Source organism: Malus domestica, chromosome 15 (assembly GCF_042453785.1).
Source record: "Malus domestica chromosome 15, GDT2T_hap1".
Taxonomy (NCBI): Eukaryota; Viridiplantae; Streptophyta; class Magnoliopsida; order Rosales; family Rosaceae; genus Malus; species Malus domestica.
The window spans coordinates 17922702-17942056 of NC_091675.1; the positions used below are offsets into that span (position 1 = coordinate 17922702).

General features: G+C 38.4%; 3 protein-coding genes across 4 annotated transcripts; 1 reads left to right on the forward strand and 2 right to left on the reverse strand.

Annotated features, from left to right (window-relative positions):
* Nucleotides 1-584: 584 nt before the first annotated feature.
* On the forward strand, nt 585-6578 carry LOC103400909 (3-oxoacyl-[acyl-carrier-protein] synthase II, chloroplastic-like). Of its 2 annotated transcripts, none has more exons than XM_008339599.4 (14): nt 585-1424; nt 2450-2655; nt 2733-2936; nt 3354-3464; nt 3583-3678; nt 3854-3899; nt 3998-4077; nt 4458-4526; nt 4870-4954; nt 5219-5373; nt 5455-5535; nt 5657-5716; nt 5797-5961; nt 6221-6578. In XM_008339599.4, the coding sequence occupies exons 1-13, from the start codon at nt 1058-1060 to the stop codon at nt 5911-5913; spliced, it is 1677 nt and encodes a 558-aa protein (XP_008337821.1). In that variant the 5' UTR covers nt 585-1057; the 3' UTR covers nt 5914-5961; nt 6221-6578. The 2 variants fall into 2 exon arrangements, with proteins under 2 accessions (XP_008337821.1, XP_008337819.1); XM_008339597.4 differs by having other exon boundaries at nt 6237-6578.
* A 222-nt stretch (nt 6579-6800) lies between these two features.
* Nucleotides 6801-13978, reverse strand: LOC103400910 (uncharacterized). The gene is made up of 18 exons (XM_008339600.4): nt 13162-13978; nt 12409-12928; nt 11998-12258; nt 11782-11873; nt 11422-11631; nt 10941-11342; nt 10246-10382; nt 10029-10122; nt 9857-9913; nt 9426-9560; nt 9214-9285; nt 8938-9051; nt 8652-8813; nt 8422-8550; nt 8221-8322; nt 8053-8132; nt 7692-7841; nt 6801-7498 (listed from the first exon to the last, which is right to left on the reverse strand). Exons 1-18 carry the CDS (start codon nt 13660-13662, stop codon nt 6931-6933), a joined length of 3786 nt encoding a protein of 1261 aa, XP_008337822.1. The 5' UTR covers nt 13663-13978; the 3' UTR covers nt 6801-6930.
* Nucleotides 13979-14632: 654 nt separating this feature from the next.
* LOC103400911 (pectinesterase inhibitor 3-like) lies at nt 14633-15781 on the reverse strand. The gene has a single exon (XM_008339601.3). The coding sequence runs from the start codon at nt 15513-15515 to the stop codon at nt 14919-14921; it is 597 nt and encodes a 198-aa protein (XP_008337823.1). The 5' UTR covers nt 15516-15781; the 3' UTR covers nt 14633-14918.
* Between the last annotated feature and the right edge of the window lie 3574 nt (nt 15782-19355).

Here is a 19355-nt window from a genome sequence, read left to right on the forward strand (position 1 = left end):
CGTGAAACTTTCTTTTCTCTTCTTAATTTTTTTTGTTTTACCAGTTTATATTTTGTTTCCGTATAACAAAAATTATTTAAGTTGATAGTTTAATATACCGTAAGATTAATTTGAAGCTTCATATAAAAAAGGAATTTCATAGATCCTCAAAATGAGGACCTTATGAGAGCAACTAACAAGCCAGATTATAAACAAAATAGACTTAAAATAAAATAAGCGTATACGCAAGATAAATGGTTGGGGTAAAAAAAGGGCCACACATGCTCGATTCACAACTCAAATCATGAATTAACAAATCTAATTATAAATTAGATGATAATTGGATCTCTACTACAGTTGTGACGAGAAGCGTTGTCCTTGCACGTGAGTTCGAACCCTGTTAATTTTTTAATTTAACAAATCTATCATTTAAAAAAAAAAAATTATAAATTAGATTAGAGGGCTGCTAGTGACCATACTGATGATGACTATTATTTTATCAAATACTGACTCACTCACTCACGCTAACCAAATATACATATATTTAATCTATTATTGTAAACTAAATATAATATATATATATAAACGTACAAAAATTTCTGGTCATAGATCTTCGTATTTTGCTAGACGATATATGTATAAGGTATTCGAGTCTGTATTATCGATGCCTCTCTTTCCCCATAGCGCAGCGACTCAGTGAGGGAGGAGAGAGAAAGAGGAGAGAGAGACCTGTCATTGTTCTTCTGAGGACGACTCGGTTGCCCAATACTTTGGCGTCTCGTCTCGAACAGTTTTAAAGCACAGCGACACACAATATCGAATACTACCACCACCGATTCACTTCGACTTCTTCACCACCTCCTCCACCAAACCACCAGTTCTCTCTCTTCCACCTCCCTCATATACCCTTTAACTCTCTTGGGATTCTCTCTCCACCTTTCTCTCTCTTCCCAATACGGGCGCAGATTGCCATTGCTGCGAGCTTTTCATTTCTGGGGTTGCTCCAAATCGATTTACCCCAATTGGGTTTTTGTATTTTCCGATTTGAGCATCTGGGTTATCGTCGTCGTCGTCCCCCATGGCTGCCTCCTCTGTTGCATCTCCGCTCTGCACGTGGCTGGTGGCCGCTTGCATGTCGGTCACGTGCGACAGGGACTGCTCTGCCAGGCCATCTATGCTCAGCTCCTCCCGGAGGCGGCCGAAATGTGCCGGAAGAAGGAGGCTGCCGTCCAAATGTAGTAGCTTTAGTGGCGATTTCCAGAAGGGCCTGATTTCTGCGTTCAGTGGATCCAGCATTCAGGGCCTCATGAGCTCCTGCTTGGCTTTCGAGCCCTGCGATGAGTACTACAGCTCAAAGGGTTTATCTTCTTTGGGATGCAATGGGCTTTCATCACTGTTTGGATCCAATCGAAGGCAGAGGCAATTTAATGGAGCCTCCTACTCTGGTAATTGTGTTTTTATGATTGTTTTTGACATGTTCAAAGTTAAATTTATTAATCTTGTGATTGCTTGTTTTATCAGAACATGCTGATTGTGTTGTTGTTTTTACTTTTGAAAAAAAAAAGAAAAAAAAAAGATTATTTGGAATCTGGGCAGCTATCAATGCATGTATTTTGTGTGCGTGTTTTTTGAGCTTTTTAGCCAAAATGGTGGCATAAACATTGAAAATCGATAGTAGTCCCTGCGTTTTGTCCACCGTAAATCATTCTAGTCCTGTCAATATCCTCGTTAAGTTGTCAAACTCAGGACCACTTCTATCGATTTTCATTGTCAAAGTGAGGTGATATGCTAATCACAGAGACCATGTTGGCTGAAAAACCTTTTTTCAATTATATATTCTGGAATTTTACTTTATTCTTGCTTTGCAGTATGATTTATTTGAAGTGGGTTATGTTGGTATACCAATTGTTGTTGGAAAGAGAGGAAAAAGTTTTCCATGCTGTGCTGTCTTCTTTTCTATTGGAATTACAGTTGCCAAAAAATAAACAGTGGTTTTAATAGTAAAGTATTCCAGTTGGACTCATTGATTCAGAGCATCTCCGATTCGCAACTGTTGAGTGATTCATGATTATACTACCCAGGAACTTTAATTTACAAAGAATACGTAATAGAATATCTTGTTACTGAAGAAGTTTTATGAATTGGACCAGGAAAGAGAGGAAAGATATATTATTTACGTTGGTGTGAATGTATATAGAATGATCGTCCGTTGCCTTATAGATCTTTGAGGACTCTAACTTAGGTTTTTGCATCAATAACAACAACAAAGCCTTTTCCCACTAAGTGGGGTCGGCTATGATTTTGTTCTGGATTCATTTTCATAAGGATTCGACGTGATCATGGAGTGCCGGCTGTCGACTACCTGACGCCCTCCCCCTCCTCCTTTTCCATCAATGTATAAGTAAAAATATTCCTTGACATGCATGACATCTTCGTTTGTTTTAAATCATTGTTATTGGTGGAAATATAGGGGAAACCATGGCTGTAGCTGTGCAACCTACTGAAGAATTAACAAAACAGAAGAAACCTTTAACAAGACAGAGGCGAGTGGTTGTGACAGGAATGAGTGTGGTGACCCCACTCGGTCATGATTCTGATGTCTTCTACAATAATTTGCTTGAGGGAGTTAGTGGCATTAGTGAGATAGAAGCTTTTGATTGTACCCAGTTTCCAACGGTGACTAATTTACTAAACCTCCCTTCAAATTGTTGTTTTCTCAGTACTATGTTCTTACTTCTCTTTATTTTCTTTAGAGGATAGGTGGTGAGATAAAGTCTTTCTCAACGGACGGATGGGTAACACCAAAGTTTTCTAGAAGAATGGATAAGTTCATGCTTTATTTGCTTACTGCTGGAAAGAAAGCCTTGGCAGATGCTGGAATCACAGAAGAAGTCCTGGAAACATTAGATAAAGCAAAATGTGGGGTTTTGATTGGCTCAGCAATGGGTGGCATGAAGGTACCTCAGTGGTCTGTGCCTTAATATTATGTACACTTTTTGCAGAACATTGAAAAATCTTTCTACTGGTTTGTCTTCAATTTGATGTTTTTAGCAAGCATGGTTTAGAGTTTGTAATGTTATGTCACATCTTCCAAATGTCATTTTCGAAGGAGATGCACGAAAACTAGTTTTCTTTTAATTTCAGAACTGGACTTGTGTATGTTATTTATTTGTTTATTTAAGACAGTGTATCAGTATCTCTCTCCTGTAGTAAAACATCTTGTAAACACAAAAGATTCTTTTCGCAAAATTAAATTCGAAGCCAGATAGTCTAACAGTGACCTACAAAATTTGACTCTGGAACAAGATCTGATGTATTTTCATCACTTCAGTCATTTCTGACAAAAAGATTCTTTTGTGTTTGATATTGAACAGGTCTTCAATGATGCAATTGAAGCTTTACGGGTTTCCTATAAGAAGATGAACCCTTTCTGTGTACCCTTCGCAACTACAAATATGGGTTCTGCCATGCTGGCAATGGATCTGGTGAGATTACAATATATACGCGTATATATATTATCGATGCAATACTCTTACAATTCGTGATGGCTGCTGAGATTTTATACTTGTCCTTTTAACTGCAATTTACTTTTTACTCTTGCAGGGCTGGATGGGCCCAAACTATTCAATCTCTACTGCTTGTGCTACAAGCAACTTCTGTATTTTGAATTCAGCAAATCATATCATTAGAGGCGAAGCAGTAAGTATCCTGCTAATCATATTAGGTGGTAGAGTTTAGATGCAAAATATTGTTCTACAACATGAAGTAATTTAGTGGTTGTTTAGATGCAAAATTGAAAATAATGATATCTGATGAATGATCTTTAAGTATTATATAATAACTAATTTACAATTTTCTTTGAAATCTTATGCAGGACCTTATGCTCTGTGGTGGTTCAGATTCAGTGATGATACCTATTGGTATTGCTCCCATTCCTTGCATATGTTATTTCTGTCTTATTTTTACTCTGAGTTGAACGTAATTTTTAATAATCTTTTTTCGTATGCTGTCACCGCAGGATTGGGAGGCTTTGTGGCATGCAGAGCACTGTCACAAAGAAACAATGATCCGACTAAAGCATCACGCCCTTGGGATAGTGTAATGTGACCAATAACTATGCTAGATTCATTTATTCTTTTATTTCCACTGTGATTGGTTATATGATGAAACTTTTGTAAATATTCTTAAGAACAAGAATGGTAAAAATCACTGAAAGGCATGTCATATATTGGTTATCACAATGTAAATTTGTGTTGGAATCTAGTCAGCTTTATTGAAATGATATGTTGTAATTTATAACTAAACCTAGTCATCTATTGAGCTTGAGATTTGAGTTTCTTTGTTTTAGAAACGTTTAACAAGTGCAAGGGTACTGCGTTGCGAATGAAAATGTTTGGAACTGCAATCATTGTTTCTTACTAGCATATAGACTTACATAGTGGTGTTTTTAACGAAATCTTGTTTTGGTTATTGGACAGAATCGTGATGGCTTTGTTATGGGGGAAGGAGCTGGCGTTTTGCTTCTAGAAGAGTTAGAACATGCTAAGGTATTTTCTAAATCTATGATCTTGGCAATGGCACTTGGGTTGTCTGTCTGGATATTCTTTTTCTCTTTCTGTGTAGGATCACATCGTCTGTAGGGTTGTAGGTGCAAAGTCTGTAGGGACATTCTGTATACTGTGTGGTTCCCTTGAGTTAATCCATATCATGCTTTCCGTTACTTTTTTTGTACTATGTTGAGTGATTATTGTCAGCTGAGCTTACTGCTACCCCTATAGTAGTCTCATACACATTTTCTAATCATTCATTTCTATCTTACCATGCGATATGGTGTTTCTGTATAAATGCTTCTTTAGAAAGTTTAATTCATTGATGTTTATTTTCTTACAGAAAAGAGGTGCAACTATTTATGCAGAATTCCTTGGTGGAAGCTTCACATGTGATGCTTACCACATGACTGAGCCACACCCTGATGGTAATATGCTTTATCTTTGGAAATATCACTCCTACGTTTCTCTTGTTCTTTTTGTTGAGCTATGGAAACAAGAAAGCTTTTGGCAACTTGTTTCTGTTGATCTATTAGAGGTTCATTATGGAAGAACATTACGTGGAAATATTTGAATGAATAATGTCGTTATAGCATTTTTTGTGTGAATAATTTTATCCACCTTGCACTTTGTTTCATCGAATTACATCAAATGCTGGAATTTGAATTTTTTATTAATGTCCTTGGAAACAGGGGCCGGGGTTATTCTCTGCATAGAAAAGGCATTAGAGCAGTCTGGGGTGTCTAGGGAAGATGTTAATTACATTAATGCACATGCTACATCCACACCAGCCGGAGATCTCAAGGAGTATAATGCTCTCATTCATTGTTTTGGCCAGAACCCTGAGGTAACAACAATACATTACATTCGTCGTCTGTTTTCTTAATTCCTGTAGTTCCATGTTCAATGAGATCATTATGTTTTACAGTTGAGAGTGAACTCTACAAAATCCATGATTGGTCACCTACTAGGAGCAGCTGGTGCTGTAGAAGCTGTTGCAGCAGTGCAGGTAACTTGATGTTTCAACTTGGAAAAACTGTACAATTTTTAGACCTTATATTTAAAGACCAAATACAATTCTTCTTTGGTTTGAAGTGTAGTTCTTGACATGTTATCTTCTTTTTGGGTAGGCGATACGAACTGGGTGGATACATCCAAATATCAATCTGGAAAACCCAGATGAGGGAGTGGTACGTTGTCTTCCGTTCCTTTATAATGTCCAATGAAAGTATATTTGGAATCCTCTAATTCTGTCAGCACATCAATGCAGGATACAAAACTACTAGTGGGTCCAAAGAAAGAGAGGCTGGACGTTAAGGTGGCATTGTCTAACTCATTTGGGTTCGGTGGCCACAACTCATCGGTCTTGTTTGCCCCATACCAGTAGAAACACAGATCTAGTGTGCTACTCCAACCTTTGCTGCAATCTTACACGGTATGTTTGCACACTGCCACCTTTTTTTAGAACTTAGAAGGATTGTAATATGTAAACAAATCAAGCAAGGTGTCGGTATTTCTTTTGAAAAATAGTAGTCCGAAAAATAAACCTGTAGTATCGTGATTATTTGTCTGAGTTAACATCTTTCAACTTGAAATCAACCTATGTAGAACAGTTACGAGCACTGTCACGTATTTCTTCAACAATGAAATCAATGATATCTTTCTTTCGTATATTTTGGTTGAAAATTAAGCAGAGCCCGTTATTTACAGATGGGACTGAATCGACATTGAAGTACTTCATCTTGTGTATGGTCGGATAGATTGTGGCTATGAAAACTGAACCGCTCGAGAAGATTGTTGAGGTGGCCCCTAAGTAGGAAATATTAAGAGCTCACCCAACGGTTAACAAGAAATACTTTTGCTTCTTATTGTTAGAAACTTTCCCTTTCGATAGCCACAGTAGCTTTTGATACTTTTACGGCTGCTAGTCATTGAACGGCCGCTACGGTAACGGTTGCCTTGTTTGATTTTGGTGTTCTGTACAACTAGTTGGCTCATCAGATAATTGTAATGAAATTTAGTTTGCAGTTGCATGACTTTACGTTTTTCGAATTCCGACCTACTTGTATCTTGTTTCCAAATTTTATACTTGGATTGGGACCCGTTCGAGCGTCTTTATGATGTCCATAAACTTACTTATGACGAAGCGATATTCTATTCTAACCTACACGTTCCTTTCCTTGTTCGCCATCGATCGCTATGTATGTTCATGTTAATCGGCAAGCAGTATCAACATATTCAATAAAGTTTGTAAAAAAAAAGGTTCAAGAAAAGTGATTGCAAATAGTAATCAATAAATCAAGAAAAGTAGCATATTTATTGTGGAGAAAAACTAAAATACAAAGACCCTTTGGTGTTTATATATATTTGTCTTGAATGTGTTGATCTAAGTTGAAGAGGTTCTTCACCTTGTTCTCTTCTTGCTGCCTCCTTTCTTCTGAACCCGCCCTTTAAACTTCGAGCCTTTAGCGGAGAGGATGGCCGAGGCACTCTGCCCTTCGAGCTTCTTCGTCATTTTCACCACACTCGATATTCCTTTTCTCGCGGCCGCCCTATGCTCTGGTCTACGGCTCATCATTTTCCGATCAAGTGGCCAATATGCATATGGTTCAAGCTTGTCCTTCCTCTTCAAATCCCCACCAGCCTTCTTGCTGGCGTACTCTTTGCCGGTGGCAGCCCACCCGGATTCTGATGTCTTCCTGCGTTTTTGTGTTTTCTTTGAGTTTGCAGACAAGTGACTATCCGCTTCGCTTCTTGCATCATAATCAGGTTCGGATGGCTTTTCCTTGTACGATTCTGCTTCGTCGTGAATTATTAGGCGCCCATCAGGGTCTATCTCTGGCCCATCATCCGACTCCATCTTTCGCTTTAAACTCTCAGATGACCTGAGTGCAGACCTAGTTCTTTGCCGATCAAGCAGATCAAGTGGCTCATCCTCTAGCTGATCAAGCAACTTCTTATTATTTGTTCTTCTGTAATACAAACAATTGTGTTGGTTCATTTCGGCCAATCCAGGTTGTGTTGTTGATCATATTATTTTTTAACATTCCTGGACAATCAGATATGATCCAACGAACACTTCTAGCTTACCAAGATCATGAATAATGCAAAGTGTAGCTATCTAAACACGTAAACACTGCAACATGAACATCAACAACCACCTACCGTAATGAAGATGCTTTGGATTTGAGCTGTGTGGACACCTTGCCACGTCTGCCCGACTCTGTTTTGGCATCCATATAATCTGCATCGCTATCCTCATTTTCTTCATCACCAAAATCAGAAAAGATTTTTGTATGGTTCCACCTGCTTAGCCTGAAAAGAAGATGGAAAATAACAGAATGTTAGAGAACATGAAGATTAAAAACTATATATATCTCAAAAAATGAAAGTTCAAAAATGAGATGTAAAAGTTCCACCGGCACATACGCACATGTGTGATGTGTATTTACAATAAGAATACATGTGCACCGTGTGAGTTGTGCTCGTGCATGTATTTAACTTTTAAATTATGAAAGAGTGAGACCTGGATGTAGTTGCTTTGGACACTTGAGATCTAGCTTCCTCAGATTTAGAACCCAGCTTTCTCTCTTTTCGTTCCTTAAGCTGTGTTCACAAGAAAAGGGGAAGATCAGAAACAAGTAGTGAGTACCCCTGGAAAATTTTCAATCTAGCACGATGCCTCTCGACAAACCTTCCGTATGTTCGTAAGTAGTTTCATATGCTCTTGAGGCATCACAGCCTTAACAGCATCAAGCCCACATTTCTTGACGAGCATTTCTAGAAGCAGCTTAACCTGAAGAAGAAGAAAAATCGAGTTTGAAAAGCAAGTGATGAGAAATATGGGGAAATTCATAAAACCAACTGAACTCAACCATATTGAGGAGGAAACAACCTTGGCTTTGAAGTGGCTTTTAGTAGCATCTTGCCACTTGAGCAAGCCTTCCACCATGCTTTTCAAGTGCAACTGCAACCCCTCAGCTTGTGATTTGGCTACTAATACTTTCAACAAACCCAAATTAGCCTGCAAAAAGGAAATAACAAATAAGTCAACGAATTATCAAGCAGTTCACTTAAGTAACTGAATAACTCCGAAATGCTGATCTAAAAGAGAGGGGAACAAACTTTGATTATTTCTTTGTTCTTTCTCTGAAGGAGGAGAAATGTGGATGGGAGCAAATTGCTAGCACTTGAAACAAGGTCAGAAAATTCATAAGCCAACCGAGCTAAGCCCTTCATTGCAGCACTGATCATATGAGGAGTTTCACCAGCTAGCCCCCCAGCTACCTGTGACCATAAGATCAACCTTAGACATGCTGCAAATTTATATAATTTCTGCTTTCCCACAGGACCAATTATTGCCAAAAGACTAACAGTAAAAACTGAGGCAGTCTGAAACAATATTCAGTACCATGTTAAAAAATTGCAGCAGGTTTTCTCTCTTCCCGCCAGTCTCCTCGTCTCCACAAGCATGGCCAATTTGGACAAGGATGTCATAAGCTCTATTTCTTGTTTTCTTGTTAGCCTGCATTGAGAAAGAAAACCATTGGTAGCACTACATATAAATGAACAAATTCTGAAGCTGCAGAATGCAAGATCTTCTGGCTCTTTAAGCGCAAGAATTAGATTCTTTCAGGAAATTAAAAACTACGCAAGAAACCAGATTGCAGCTGCTAAACCACTTTACCTCTTTAAGTGCAAGAATTATTTCTGTCAGGAAAGAACTTATGATGTCATGCTGCATCTGCTCAGTGTCGCTCTACAAAAAGATTCAAGTTCTTAGCATGGAATGGCATACATGTGAATTTTTTTCCCTAAATCAAACTTTGTTCCTGAGAATCAAATAATGAATGCTACACGTAGTAATACGATTTGGCAAATCAATATGTTTATGTATACCTTTGAAATATGGACTACTAGGAGGTACAAGCAGTCAAGTCTGTGCCGTTTAGCTGAAAAATGGCATGAAGGAAGTACTTCAATCATAATATCTGACAATTCCTTGCGCTTCAATGAAAGAAACCAATCACAGTCCTGACCATACATCCAGCAACAAGATCCATAAGTAAAAGAGATGAGCAAAGGAAAAAAACCACCATAACATGGATAGAATGGCTCAGCAGCACATAATTCCAGAAAATTATATGAGTGCCCTTGTAACCATGTCTTCTTTAACTAAGACATTAGCAGTGAAGCAAACGACTTTGAACCAGTAAACCATGTTTCCAAATATTCCACTGACTGGTGATAATAATTCAAGTACAGTGCAAAAGCATTAATAAAGATAATCCCTAACATCCAAATCATACAAATCCTTAACTTTTGCATACCCTGAGAATGATTGAAAGAACTTTGTATGCCTTCTTTTGTATCAATCCTTCATTATCCTGAAGTCAGGAAGCCCATAGTTAGTAACTTAGGCAGTATTTCCTTTTACCAAGCATTTCTAGATGCCCTTAAAAACAAAGTAAATAACCAGATGGAGGAGAAAGATTTCCAAACCTGCAATGCAGTCTTTATTGCACTAAATAAAACATCAACCTCTTTAGCATCCAAACCAGGTAAAAGTGAGACTGCCAAGTCAAATAGTTGTGCCCTGCAGTTAAGATGGAAGAGAATTAATGTCAGGTCAGACATCCTGAGAGAGAGAAGTGATAACTCTACTGTGAAAATGAAGAACTAAACATCATAGACAAAAAAAAAATAAAAAATGATGTACCGCATGGTATTAGAATCTCTAGAGCTTTCTGCTTTCCTAGCCTCTTCAGTAACCTTCAAAAGCTTCACCAATGTACTTCTAAAATACCTTGAGACAACTTCTTTATCTGATATTGAAGCAAACTCACCAATTGTGGACTGTACAGGTGGAAACATAATTATTCTCATCTTCACAAAACACTATTCATGAAAAAGTAATCAACGAATTTCGCATTGAAAGTACAAACATGTATCTAACCAAAAATGTATTCCTAAGTAGAAAATTGAACCCAATATGAAAATGTACAAGTTCATTAGGGGAAGCAGAGGGGACAGAGGTGCAAATGTATCCAAAAGATCAAGGGGAAGTCAAAAGAAAGAAAGAAAAATAAGACTGAAAAGGGTGATATTGTAAAAAAGGGATGCAGCTTATAAAGTGAGCCAATTCCATTTTGTTCTTGTGCCTTTATTGCTGAATTATGTTCTTTGAATGTTCACTACGATGTATCTAACACATTTAGGTAAAAAGTGCCTCTCTCTCTTACAAAAAATGTGTCATGGTTTTAACGAGGATAGGCATGGTTTGTAGGGAAACTGCATTTGTTACACCAGTAGGATAAGTGTACTGTACAAAAATCAATGCGGATTTGACATTCTTGTCATGTATTTTGCAGAACAAATAAACAAAACACATGTAACCTCAGTATGCTTAAGTACCTGCAAACAGCCTGCATCATCTTTTGTGGTATTCAAGAAAACACCTGATAGAACAGGTAGTAACTTGCGTGCAGATGACTTGAGTACGCTCATGTTACCTTCTGTAACTTCAGGGGTATAATTGGCCATAGCTCTATGTCTGGCGCTACCTAATTCACTATCAGACAGATCATTCACTTCCACAATTTTCTTATTTTGTTGAACAAGAATCTGCAAGCTCAAGCATATTATCCCACGAATCTCAGGTTCATCCTGAAGGGCACTGCATAAGGCTTGCTCTAGATCCTTGAAACTTTCAGCAGTATCAGAAGCATAGTTGCAAAAGGAAGGTAACAGTGACCACAAAGCGTGTACAAGTGCATCTGAACTCCTTGATGAAACAATACGTCCTTGTGACTCCAGCTGCAAATTATAGCACATAACTAAAAAATTCCATCTGGAATAAACAACTAGCATTCCATCAGTATGATTTGTTCAATACCTTTTTAGATTTCTCCTTTATCATTCCAACCATACCCAAAATTGACTCCGTAAAGAAGCTCAAACGTGCACCAATTGTATACTGCTTCAGTATCGGAAAGAGCCAAACATTCACCTGACTTAGGTCTTCAGCCTCCAAATTAAGAGGTAGAAGACCTAAAAATGTTTCAGGTCCCATTGCAACAAGAGCCGATCCAAAGCATTCATGCAACTATATATTAATAAAGTCCTTATATTAGTAAATGTCACACTGAGTTAGAAAAAATGAACTGAGTTTGACTTGCAACCTAAAAAACTTGTAAATGATGATAGTGGACATGGTAAAATTAATATGTTAAACACTGAATAATATAGAAAAGACCTGTTTCCTGAAAGGGAAATCTTCATCAGGTAACTTCTCCATTTCCTCCAAGCTCTTCATTGCACCCCTCATGAAATAAGAAGAGTATACCCCTGCATGATAACAGCTGTTATACCTCTGATATCAAATGGAGATAATAAGTGCATGGTAACAGAAAAATAAATCAGTTAAAAACAAGAGGAAACAGTCAGATGCATCAAATTTTAAAAGTAATACCAAGTTTATCAAACATTGCTGAGACAACTTGAAATGCAAGGTCCCAGACACCTGCGTAGTGATAACCAAGTAAGCTTTCAATAGTAGCACACACTTTTTCAATTATAGTTGGCCCAGACTTCCTTGCATCATTTTTTGCATTCATTACAATCTGGTCAACTCCCTGTTTGACCAAGCTTTCATCAATGCAAGCACGAATGAGACCCTTAAATGTGTCCGCTGCTGCATGTATAGCCTCTTCATGCTCAGATGCCAACACATCTGCCAAAATCAAAGAAACACAACGGAACTTTTTGAGTTCTGCTTTCTAGAATGGAACAGATAAAAAGAGACTTAGAAGAAGATTTCTTTAACTAATAAGAAGGTAAAATGTACGCAACTAAAGTCAGTGGACGACAAAACACTACATACCTTCGAGTGCAATGAAAACGAGAGGGAGTTTAACTACACATATTTGCCTGTTAAGGGAATAAACTTTCGCCATTCCAGTACCAAGCAAGCGAGCTGTAAATGTCATGCCATCCACAGATGTCTCATTCGTAGAGACAGAAAGAGCTAATGAGCATAATAGATCGAGCAATACTTCAAGAGAAACATCTGTCGATGGATTGAGACAAAGTATATTCAAACTGTCTGTTATACGCTTTGTAACAAGTGGTTGGCGCAGTTCCAGAAGAGTTTTGTAGTACTTGAGGACATCGGTTTTGTACTTGATTGACATAAGAAACAGACACTCTTTCAGAGCATCCAAAACATACAAGACCTCTTGGGCTCCCTTGGGTCCTTCACTCGCATCTGCCTTTGACCCACCGGCAAGCAGAAGAAACCTTTCAAATAAGTTAGTTATCCCTTCACTTGCGGGGGCAAGGAGCGGTGTTCCTTGAAAACTTTGCAGCACATCGCTAAGGCACAAATGTGATTGTCTTCTCACCTGTTTCCGAATCCAATTACAATACATTCCAGTACATGGAACAGAATCAAAATCTGAATCAATTATATCAATCGACATTACCAAAATATGCAACAATTGTACCAAAACGTCATTTAATAAACCTCAAATTCATCGAATTTATATAGTAAATGACCGAAGCAATCTGAATTCTATCATAAACAATCAACAATAACGATAAGAACTCAATGGCAAATAAAATGTGAGAAACTCACCTTCGGGCGAGAATCCGTAACGAAACTCAATAGGAATCCATACAATTGAGAGACATCAGACCAGTTGACGCGGCCTCTGACAATGAGCAAATGCGATATACATTTCAATCCCGAGAAGGCGGCACCCGCCGTCAACGACGGCGACCGAAGAACACGGACCAAGAGCTCCGATAAGAACTCGCTCTTCTTCACGAGAATCCCCACCGATACTTTCTGAAAGACAATGGAGAGAATCGTGAGGAGGGCGTCGATCACGTGACCGGGTGGGTCTGGCTGGGAGGCGAGGCCGTCGAGGGACGAGCACGTGAAGCCGAGGTATGCGACGGGAGTCGAAGGGAGGTTCTTGTCTTTGAGCTCCTGGGCCATGGCGCCGACGGCGGCACAGAGGTGGTGGTGGTCTTCGCGCGTGGAGCTGCTGAAGCGCGTGAAGATTGAGGCGCAGATGTCGTCATCGTCGCTTAGAGGGAGGGAGTGGACGTCGTCCACTTCGATGCCTTCCATGTTTGGGCTGGAGTTTTGGGGAGTTGCAGAAAAACCCTAGCTTCGATGGTTCTTCTGTTTTTTTGCCCACCTCTCAGTACCGGCTAGGGTTTTAGGGAGACAGTTGAGGGCGAAGAAGGTGACCGTTAAGTTGCGGATTCACGGGTCGAGGTTTTAGTTAAGCCTTTGGGAACCGGGTGGCCCAGTTGTGGCGGGTTCGGATGGGTCACTGAGTTCGTAAGCGCGCGACCGACACTCGTTACATCTTTGGACTCAACGGGCCCGTCACCAAAAGATGATTTATATTCCTTCTGGGCCGGTTCGGAAGTATTGACCCGAATTTAACTCTATAGTATTCTCCCCAATTTTATAGTCAAGGACTCAAGCGAGGAGAGAAGAGGTTACAATTATTTATCGTCACGTGGAGAGAAAGATAGAAAAATGATGACAATAATACTGATACATGAAGGTAATGCTTCTAAAATTTAGTTGGTAAAATTAGGATAGTGCTATCCACAAACTCCCTTTTATTTCTCACACACATTTGTTAATTTTTATTCATTGATCTTTTTCAATTCGTTCAATTCAACGGTCGAAAATTGATATGTGTGTGAAAAGTAAAAATGTGTGGATAGCGTGAAATTATTTATGAATTATGACCCCCCGCACAATTTTCACAATTTTTGGACATACGGTGTTGAGGAATGAGGGTGGTTGATTGATGGAACAAAACATAGTTTTAGGTAAATGGAGGTAAAATGTGGGGTATTTACGGGGTTCACAAGACAAACTCTCTAATAAGTTGATATTTTTCGTACGGGTTGTCTTATGCAACAAGTCTCTAACATGTTGTCACATGGGACAGTCACACAAATTTTCGTGAATCATAGGATACTCTAATCACGATCATAAAAACAGTCATACAAATTTTCGTGGATCATAGGATTTTCTAATCACGATCATAAAAAATATCTTATCCATCAGAGCAATCTACTGTTTATCGCAAATAATTATTTCAAAATAAAGTAAGATCTTGATAAGTAAAATATCCAGAACTTTTAGAGTAATTCAAACCCAGACAACAATATTATAAACTGATTATATATATATATATATATATATATATATATATATATATATGTGTGTGTAGCATCATTACTATACTCGTTAATATCATACGTACAACTTGAAGTAAAACAGTACGATACCAATTGCGGCATGGACTGACACTGATACCCATAATGACAGAATTACAGCCGTCCATCATCAGATCATCATCAAGGTCCAGATCTGGGCCATCTGCTGCTCTTGTCGAGGCGATTGATCAGGTACAGCGCGTTGCTCGTAACCCTAGCCGAATTCGTAATCTTCCGCTTCACATCCACGGCCTTGGCCTTCACATTCGCCTCCTGAATCCCATCGAGACACGTCTCGTCATCCGTGAGGGCGGCGCTCAGCCACGTCTGGGCATTGCTCATCTGGAATCGAAACGTCTCCTTCCGGAGGTGGTGCAGCTCGGCGAGCGTCTCGCTCAGCTCGTCCACCGACGTCGACATCAGGTCCACGCAGTCGCCGATCGCCGAGAGCTGCAGCTTCGTCCCCTTGAAGGAGGCGGAGAGCTGGGCGAGGAAGCCGGAGACGCGGAGTGAGCGGGCGAGGCTAACGTTCACAGCGGCCTGGGCGAGGTCGCGGGGGGTCTTGGCGGGGCCGGCGTAGTTGGATAGAGTGCGGAGGCAGATTTTGGGGTAAGTGGCGTGGCGACATGATGAACGGACGATATTTGATGCTGGGTGGTGTTTCCCTGCGGCGGAGGCGGAGTACAGCGAGCAGAAGAGGAGGACGAGGAGAGGGAGAAGAGAGAGTAGGAAACGCATCGAGGAGGTGAGTAGAGTGAAGATTGAAGAGTGTGGAATTAATCTGTGGCAGTGTTAGTCTGGTCGCTGGGGGGTGAGAGGTTGGGTATATATAGGGGGCGTCTGTAGTGAACCAGTGACAGTGGGAAAGTAAACGGGCAAATCTCCGTTTTAGACTAGGAATGTTTAACATTAGGTTAGCCTTGCCTTCCAATATCTTTCTATTCGTTTAGATATACTTTTAAAATAATTGAAAACGTTTTTAGTGAAAATATTTTTAGATTCCAAAAGCATTTTAAGTGATTTCTGCAATAAACACTAATTATGTGCTTCTTTCAAGAAACACTTTAAGTAATTTTTCAGGATTCACTTGTATTTTTACTAAGGATTGATTCAAAAAATATTATCACCAAAAATACTTTCAGTTATTTTAAAAGCACATCCAAACTAGCCTTTAATAGTTTAATACAAAACATAGATCACGTTAATGTTTTTAAACTAAACTGCTTTAACAGAAGAAAATATAAAAAGAAAACAAAGAATATTGACATTCATATTTTGCTGTCCGATCAAGGAATGATTAAAATAACTTTTTATATATAGCGTCATTCAATAATTCACTCAGGACATTCGAAGATATATTTTTATCGGTTCACAATTTCCTTACTTTTGTAATCTTCTTTCCAATATGAGGTTTGGTTTTTCTCGTTTTTCTTTGTATTGATTCCATCTAGGTATTATTCTTCTCGATCACATCTTATTGGTCACTTCATTTGATTTTGAATCATTAAAACCTGTATTGCTATTTCTTATTTACAGAGGATAAACAACCCAAAATCCTAGCCATGCTCTTCTTTTTTTTCAACGTACATTCATTAATAAGAACATCATTCATCATGAATACAATTCAGTGATTACAAATGCAACAAAAAGACAATACAAATTTTACCCCATATAACCGTAAATCTAACCAAACGGAAGGATAACACTCATAAAGACAAAATCTTGCTTCACTTTCTTAATAACTTGCAAAAGACGACGCTCATTCGACAAATAAGTCATGCTACGAGACATCACGGAGATGTCTTCATAGTCCTTTGCCAAAAAAAACAACAAACAACGAAACCACAACCAAAACAAAATAAACTCTTCAAAGGTACGATTCCTCAATCATGGGATACCCGCACCTAACTAACAAGAAAGATAAGCTCGCAATGCCTAAACCCAATGAGCCGGCTGGACCTAACACCATCAAGACTCGCAAGGTAAACATCCTACCATCACCTGAAGAATTTGCAACGACAATAAAACATGATTGTGAATCCCTCAAACCACTGCAACAACCCCTCAAACGAAAGACCACACCACCCTTTGATGACAAGACTCGCAGGGTAAACATCCAACCATCACCTGAAGAATTTGCAACGACAATAAAACATGATTGTGAATCCCTCAAACCACTGCAACAACCCCTCAAACGAAAGACCACACCACCCTTTGATGATCTTCAAATAGTCAACAATCTTACTATGAGTCACCTCCAACAAACGTGAGCTTCTTCCCATAATCCTTGCCAAAAGCACAAACCACAAAATCACCACTTCAAATTTGAACAACAAATATCACTTTTAAAATCTGAAGTTGAGTAATAAGTTATTACCGCAACAAAAACTCTCATCCTCAACTATAAAAACTCTCCGCGACAAAACAAGCAAAAAATATGACTTTTCTCTTGGCGTCCGAGTATCACCTCCTCCCTTTTCCATTATGGTGCGTTTCCTTTCCCTATCTCGGTTTACTTTGTATTGATACCGTCTCCTGTATCAAGAGAAGAATACATTACTATCTAGTTATTAGTCTTCTCCATCACTTCTTCATCGTCACTTCAATCACATCTTAACCGTCACTAAATCGTTGAATTTTTTTTTTTTTTTCAAAAACCTACCCACGATTTCACTCTCTAATATTGTTCTTGAATTTAAAGTTGAAGACATTATTTCAAGTTTCAACCACTTCCCGTAATTCAACCAACCCATGTCTACATTGTCCACGTAGAGATTTCCATCACCAGACTATGTACTATTTTAGAATGATAAATTAAATGGCAGTATTGCTATTTTTGTAGTGCTCAAGTGTCTTTTCTTGTTTATGGAATAGTCCTTACCAACAATGAAGATCAAAGTAACACTCAAACCGACATTGACAGCTATAACGAGTGCTTTTATAAGACGCACTTCTGTTTATATAAATTCCTTAAACCCAATTAAATTGCATTTTTTGTGTTTTCTTCAATTAACTTTACATTTTTATTTCAAATGTTATATGATAAATGGTTTTGATTTTTTCAAAAAGCTTTTTTTTAAACAAAACGATAGTATTTACACTAAGAGAAATGATGTGGGCTTAGTCTCACAATGAGCAGGCAAAATGTGGTTCAAATTCGCCTTTAGCGAAAATCAAACCTAAAACCTCTCGCTTACAAGTAAATAACGTTTTTAATCTTTCTAAAAGCACTAACAAACAAATATTAGTTATTTCAAACATGTAATAGGGAATTTAAGCGCCCCGATTTGTGGCTATTTTGCCTAGTTTTGGGGACCAGTGAAGGAGATCCAAATAAATGCCCTGGTAGAATAGCTCACCTTTCAGCCCATCACCAACCAACTAAAATATGCAAACGTGTATGTATTAACCAATAACCAAAGTCCACGACCATCATGTACGGTGCAAGCGCACCCTCTTACTTTGCTCCTCTCTCTAATGGCGTTGTGTCACCAATTTGTTTTCAAGTTTGTAACCAAGTGGTATTCAATACGTGAGGGGAACAAACGAAGACGGATATCCTATTTTTCGGGAACATATATCATCGGCGACGTCTCCAAACTAATCATAAATAACTGAGAGTCGTCCACCAACACGTAAACAACAAGATCTAGAATGCATGATTTACTAAAACATATATATGTATTGTACAGTATGAACACATAAGCTCTAGCTTGTACACTAGAAACAATGCGTCGATCAATGAGATTGATTGGCATGGTTTAACCCTGCAAGAAACGTTGGCGTAAAACTTTTGATTTTATTTTTTATGTTGCAGTATTCATTAATCATGCTTATCATTTAAAGACGTCAACATTTATTTATTGAAATAAGTCTGATGAGAGAACGTTATCTGTTTAAAATTGTTGGGACTTCACAACTAATTATTTGATGTGTTATAGATTAATGAGATGTATTAGAATTCGAAAAGCTTCGTATTTGCACGAAAGAATGTGATGGGGTGGTGGGAGTTTGATGGGGAAACATGGGACCCTTGATTTTTCAGGAATTATTTGCTGAATTCCGATAAGAAACGAAACCTTGTGAGCCCAGCAGAGCAGCATTCCCAAGAATTGGACATGTAAGTGGTGAAAGTTCTGAAACAAAGCATGTGAATTGCAGTCTGGAATCCGCTATAAAAATTCCTACCCCACTCTTTAAATTGCACGATGTTTATATATATAATATGTCAATATCTTAGGATTTGTTTGTAAATGTTTTTAAAATGATTAAAATCGTTTTTTGTGAAATTATTTTTGGATTCCAAAACCACATGAAATTCTTCTTACAAAAAACATATAATTGGTGTTTCTTGCAGAAAGCACTTCAAATATTTTTTCAAGATTCACTTATATTTTTACTAAAAATTGGTTCCAAAAACACTTTTAAAGAAATTGCTTTCATCATTTTAAAAACAATTTCAAACTAACATTTATTTATTTGATAAACACATTATGCGCTGTCAATTTCTGTAGGAAATTTCATCAAACTTGTCTTCACAAGTTTTGGTAAACACAAACTAACTAAAACTCGTGGGGA

Coding starts and splice junctions, on each gene's coding strand:
- LOC103400909 (XM_008339599.4), top strand. CDS start 1,058: ATGGCTGCCTCCTCTGTTGCATCTCCGCTCTGCACGTGGCTGGTGGCC. Junction 1,425..2,449: donor TAATGGAGCCTCCTACTCTG/GTAATTGTGTTT, acceptor GTGGAAATATAG/GGGAAACCATGGCTGTAGCT. Junction 5,717..5,796: donor AAAACCCAGATGAGGGAGTG/GTACGTTGTCTT, acceptor ACATCAATGCAG/GATACAAAACTACTAGTGGG.
- LOC103400910 (XM_008339600.4), bottom strand. CDS start 13,662: ATGGAAGGCATCGAAGTGGACGACGTCCACTCCCTCCCTCTAAGCGAC. Junction 9,052..9,213: donor TAATTCTTGCACTTAAAGAG/GTAAAGTGGTTT, acceptor TTCTCAATGCAG/GCTAACAAGAAAACAAGAAA. Junction 8,323..8,421: donor AAAGCCACTTCAAAGCCAAG/GTTGTTTCCTCC, acceptor CTTCTTCTTCAG/GTTAAGCTGCTTCTAGAAAT.
- LOC103400911 (XM_008339601.3), bottom strand. CDS start 15,515: ATGCGTTTCCTACTCTCTCTTCTCCCTCTCCTCGTCCTCCTCTTCTGC.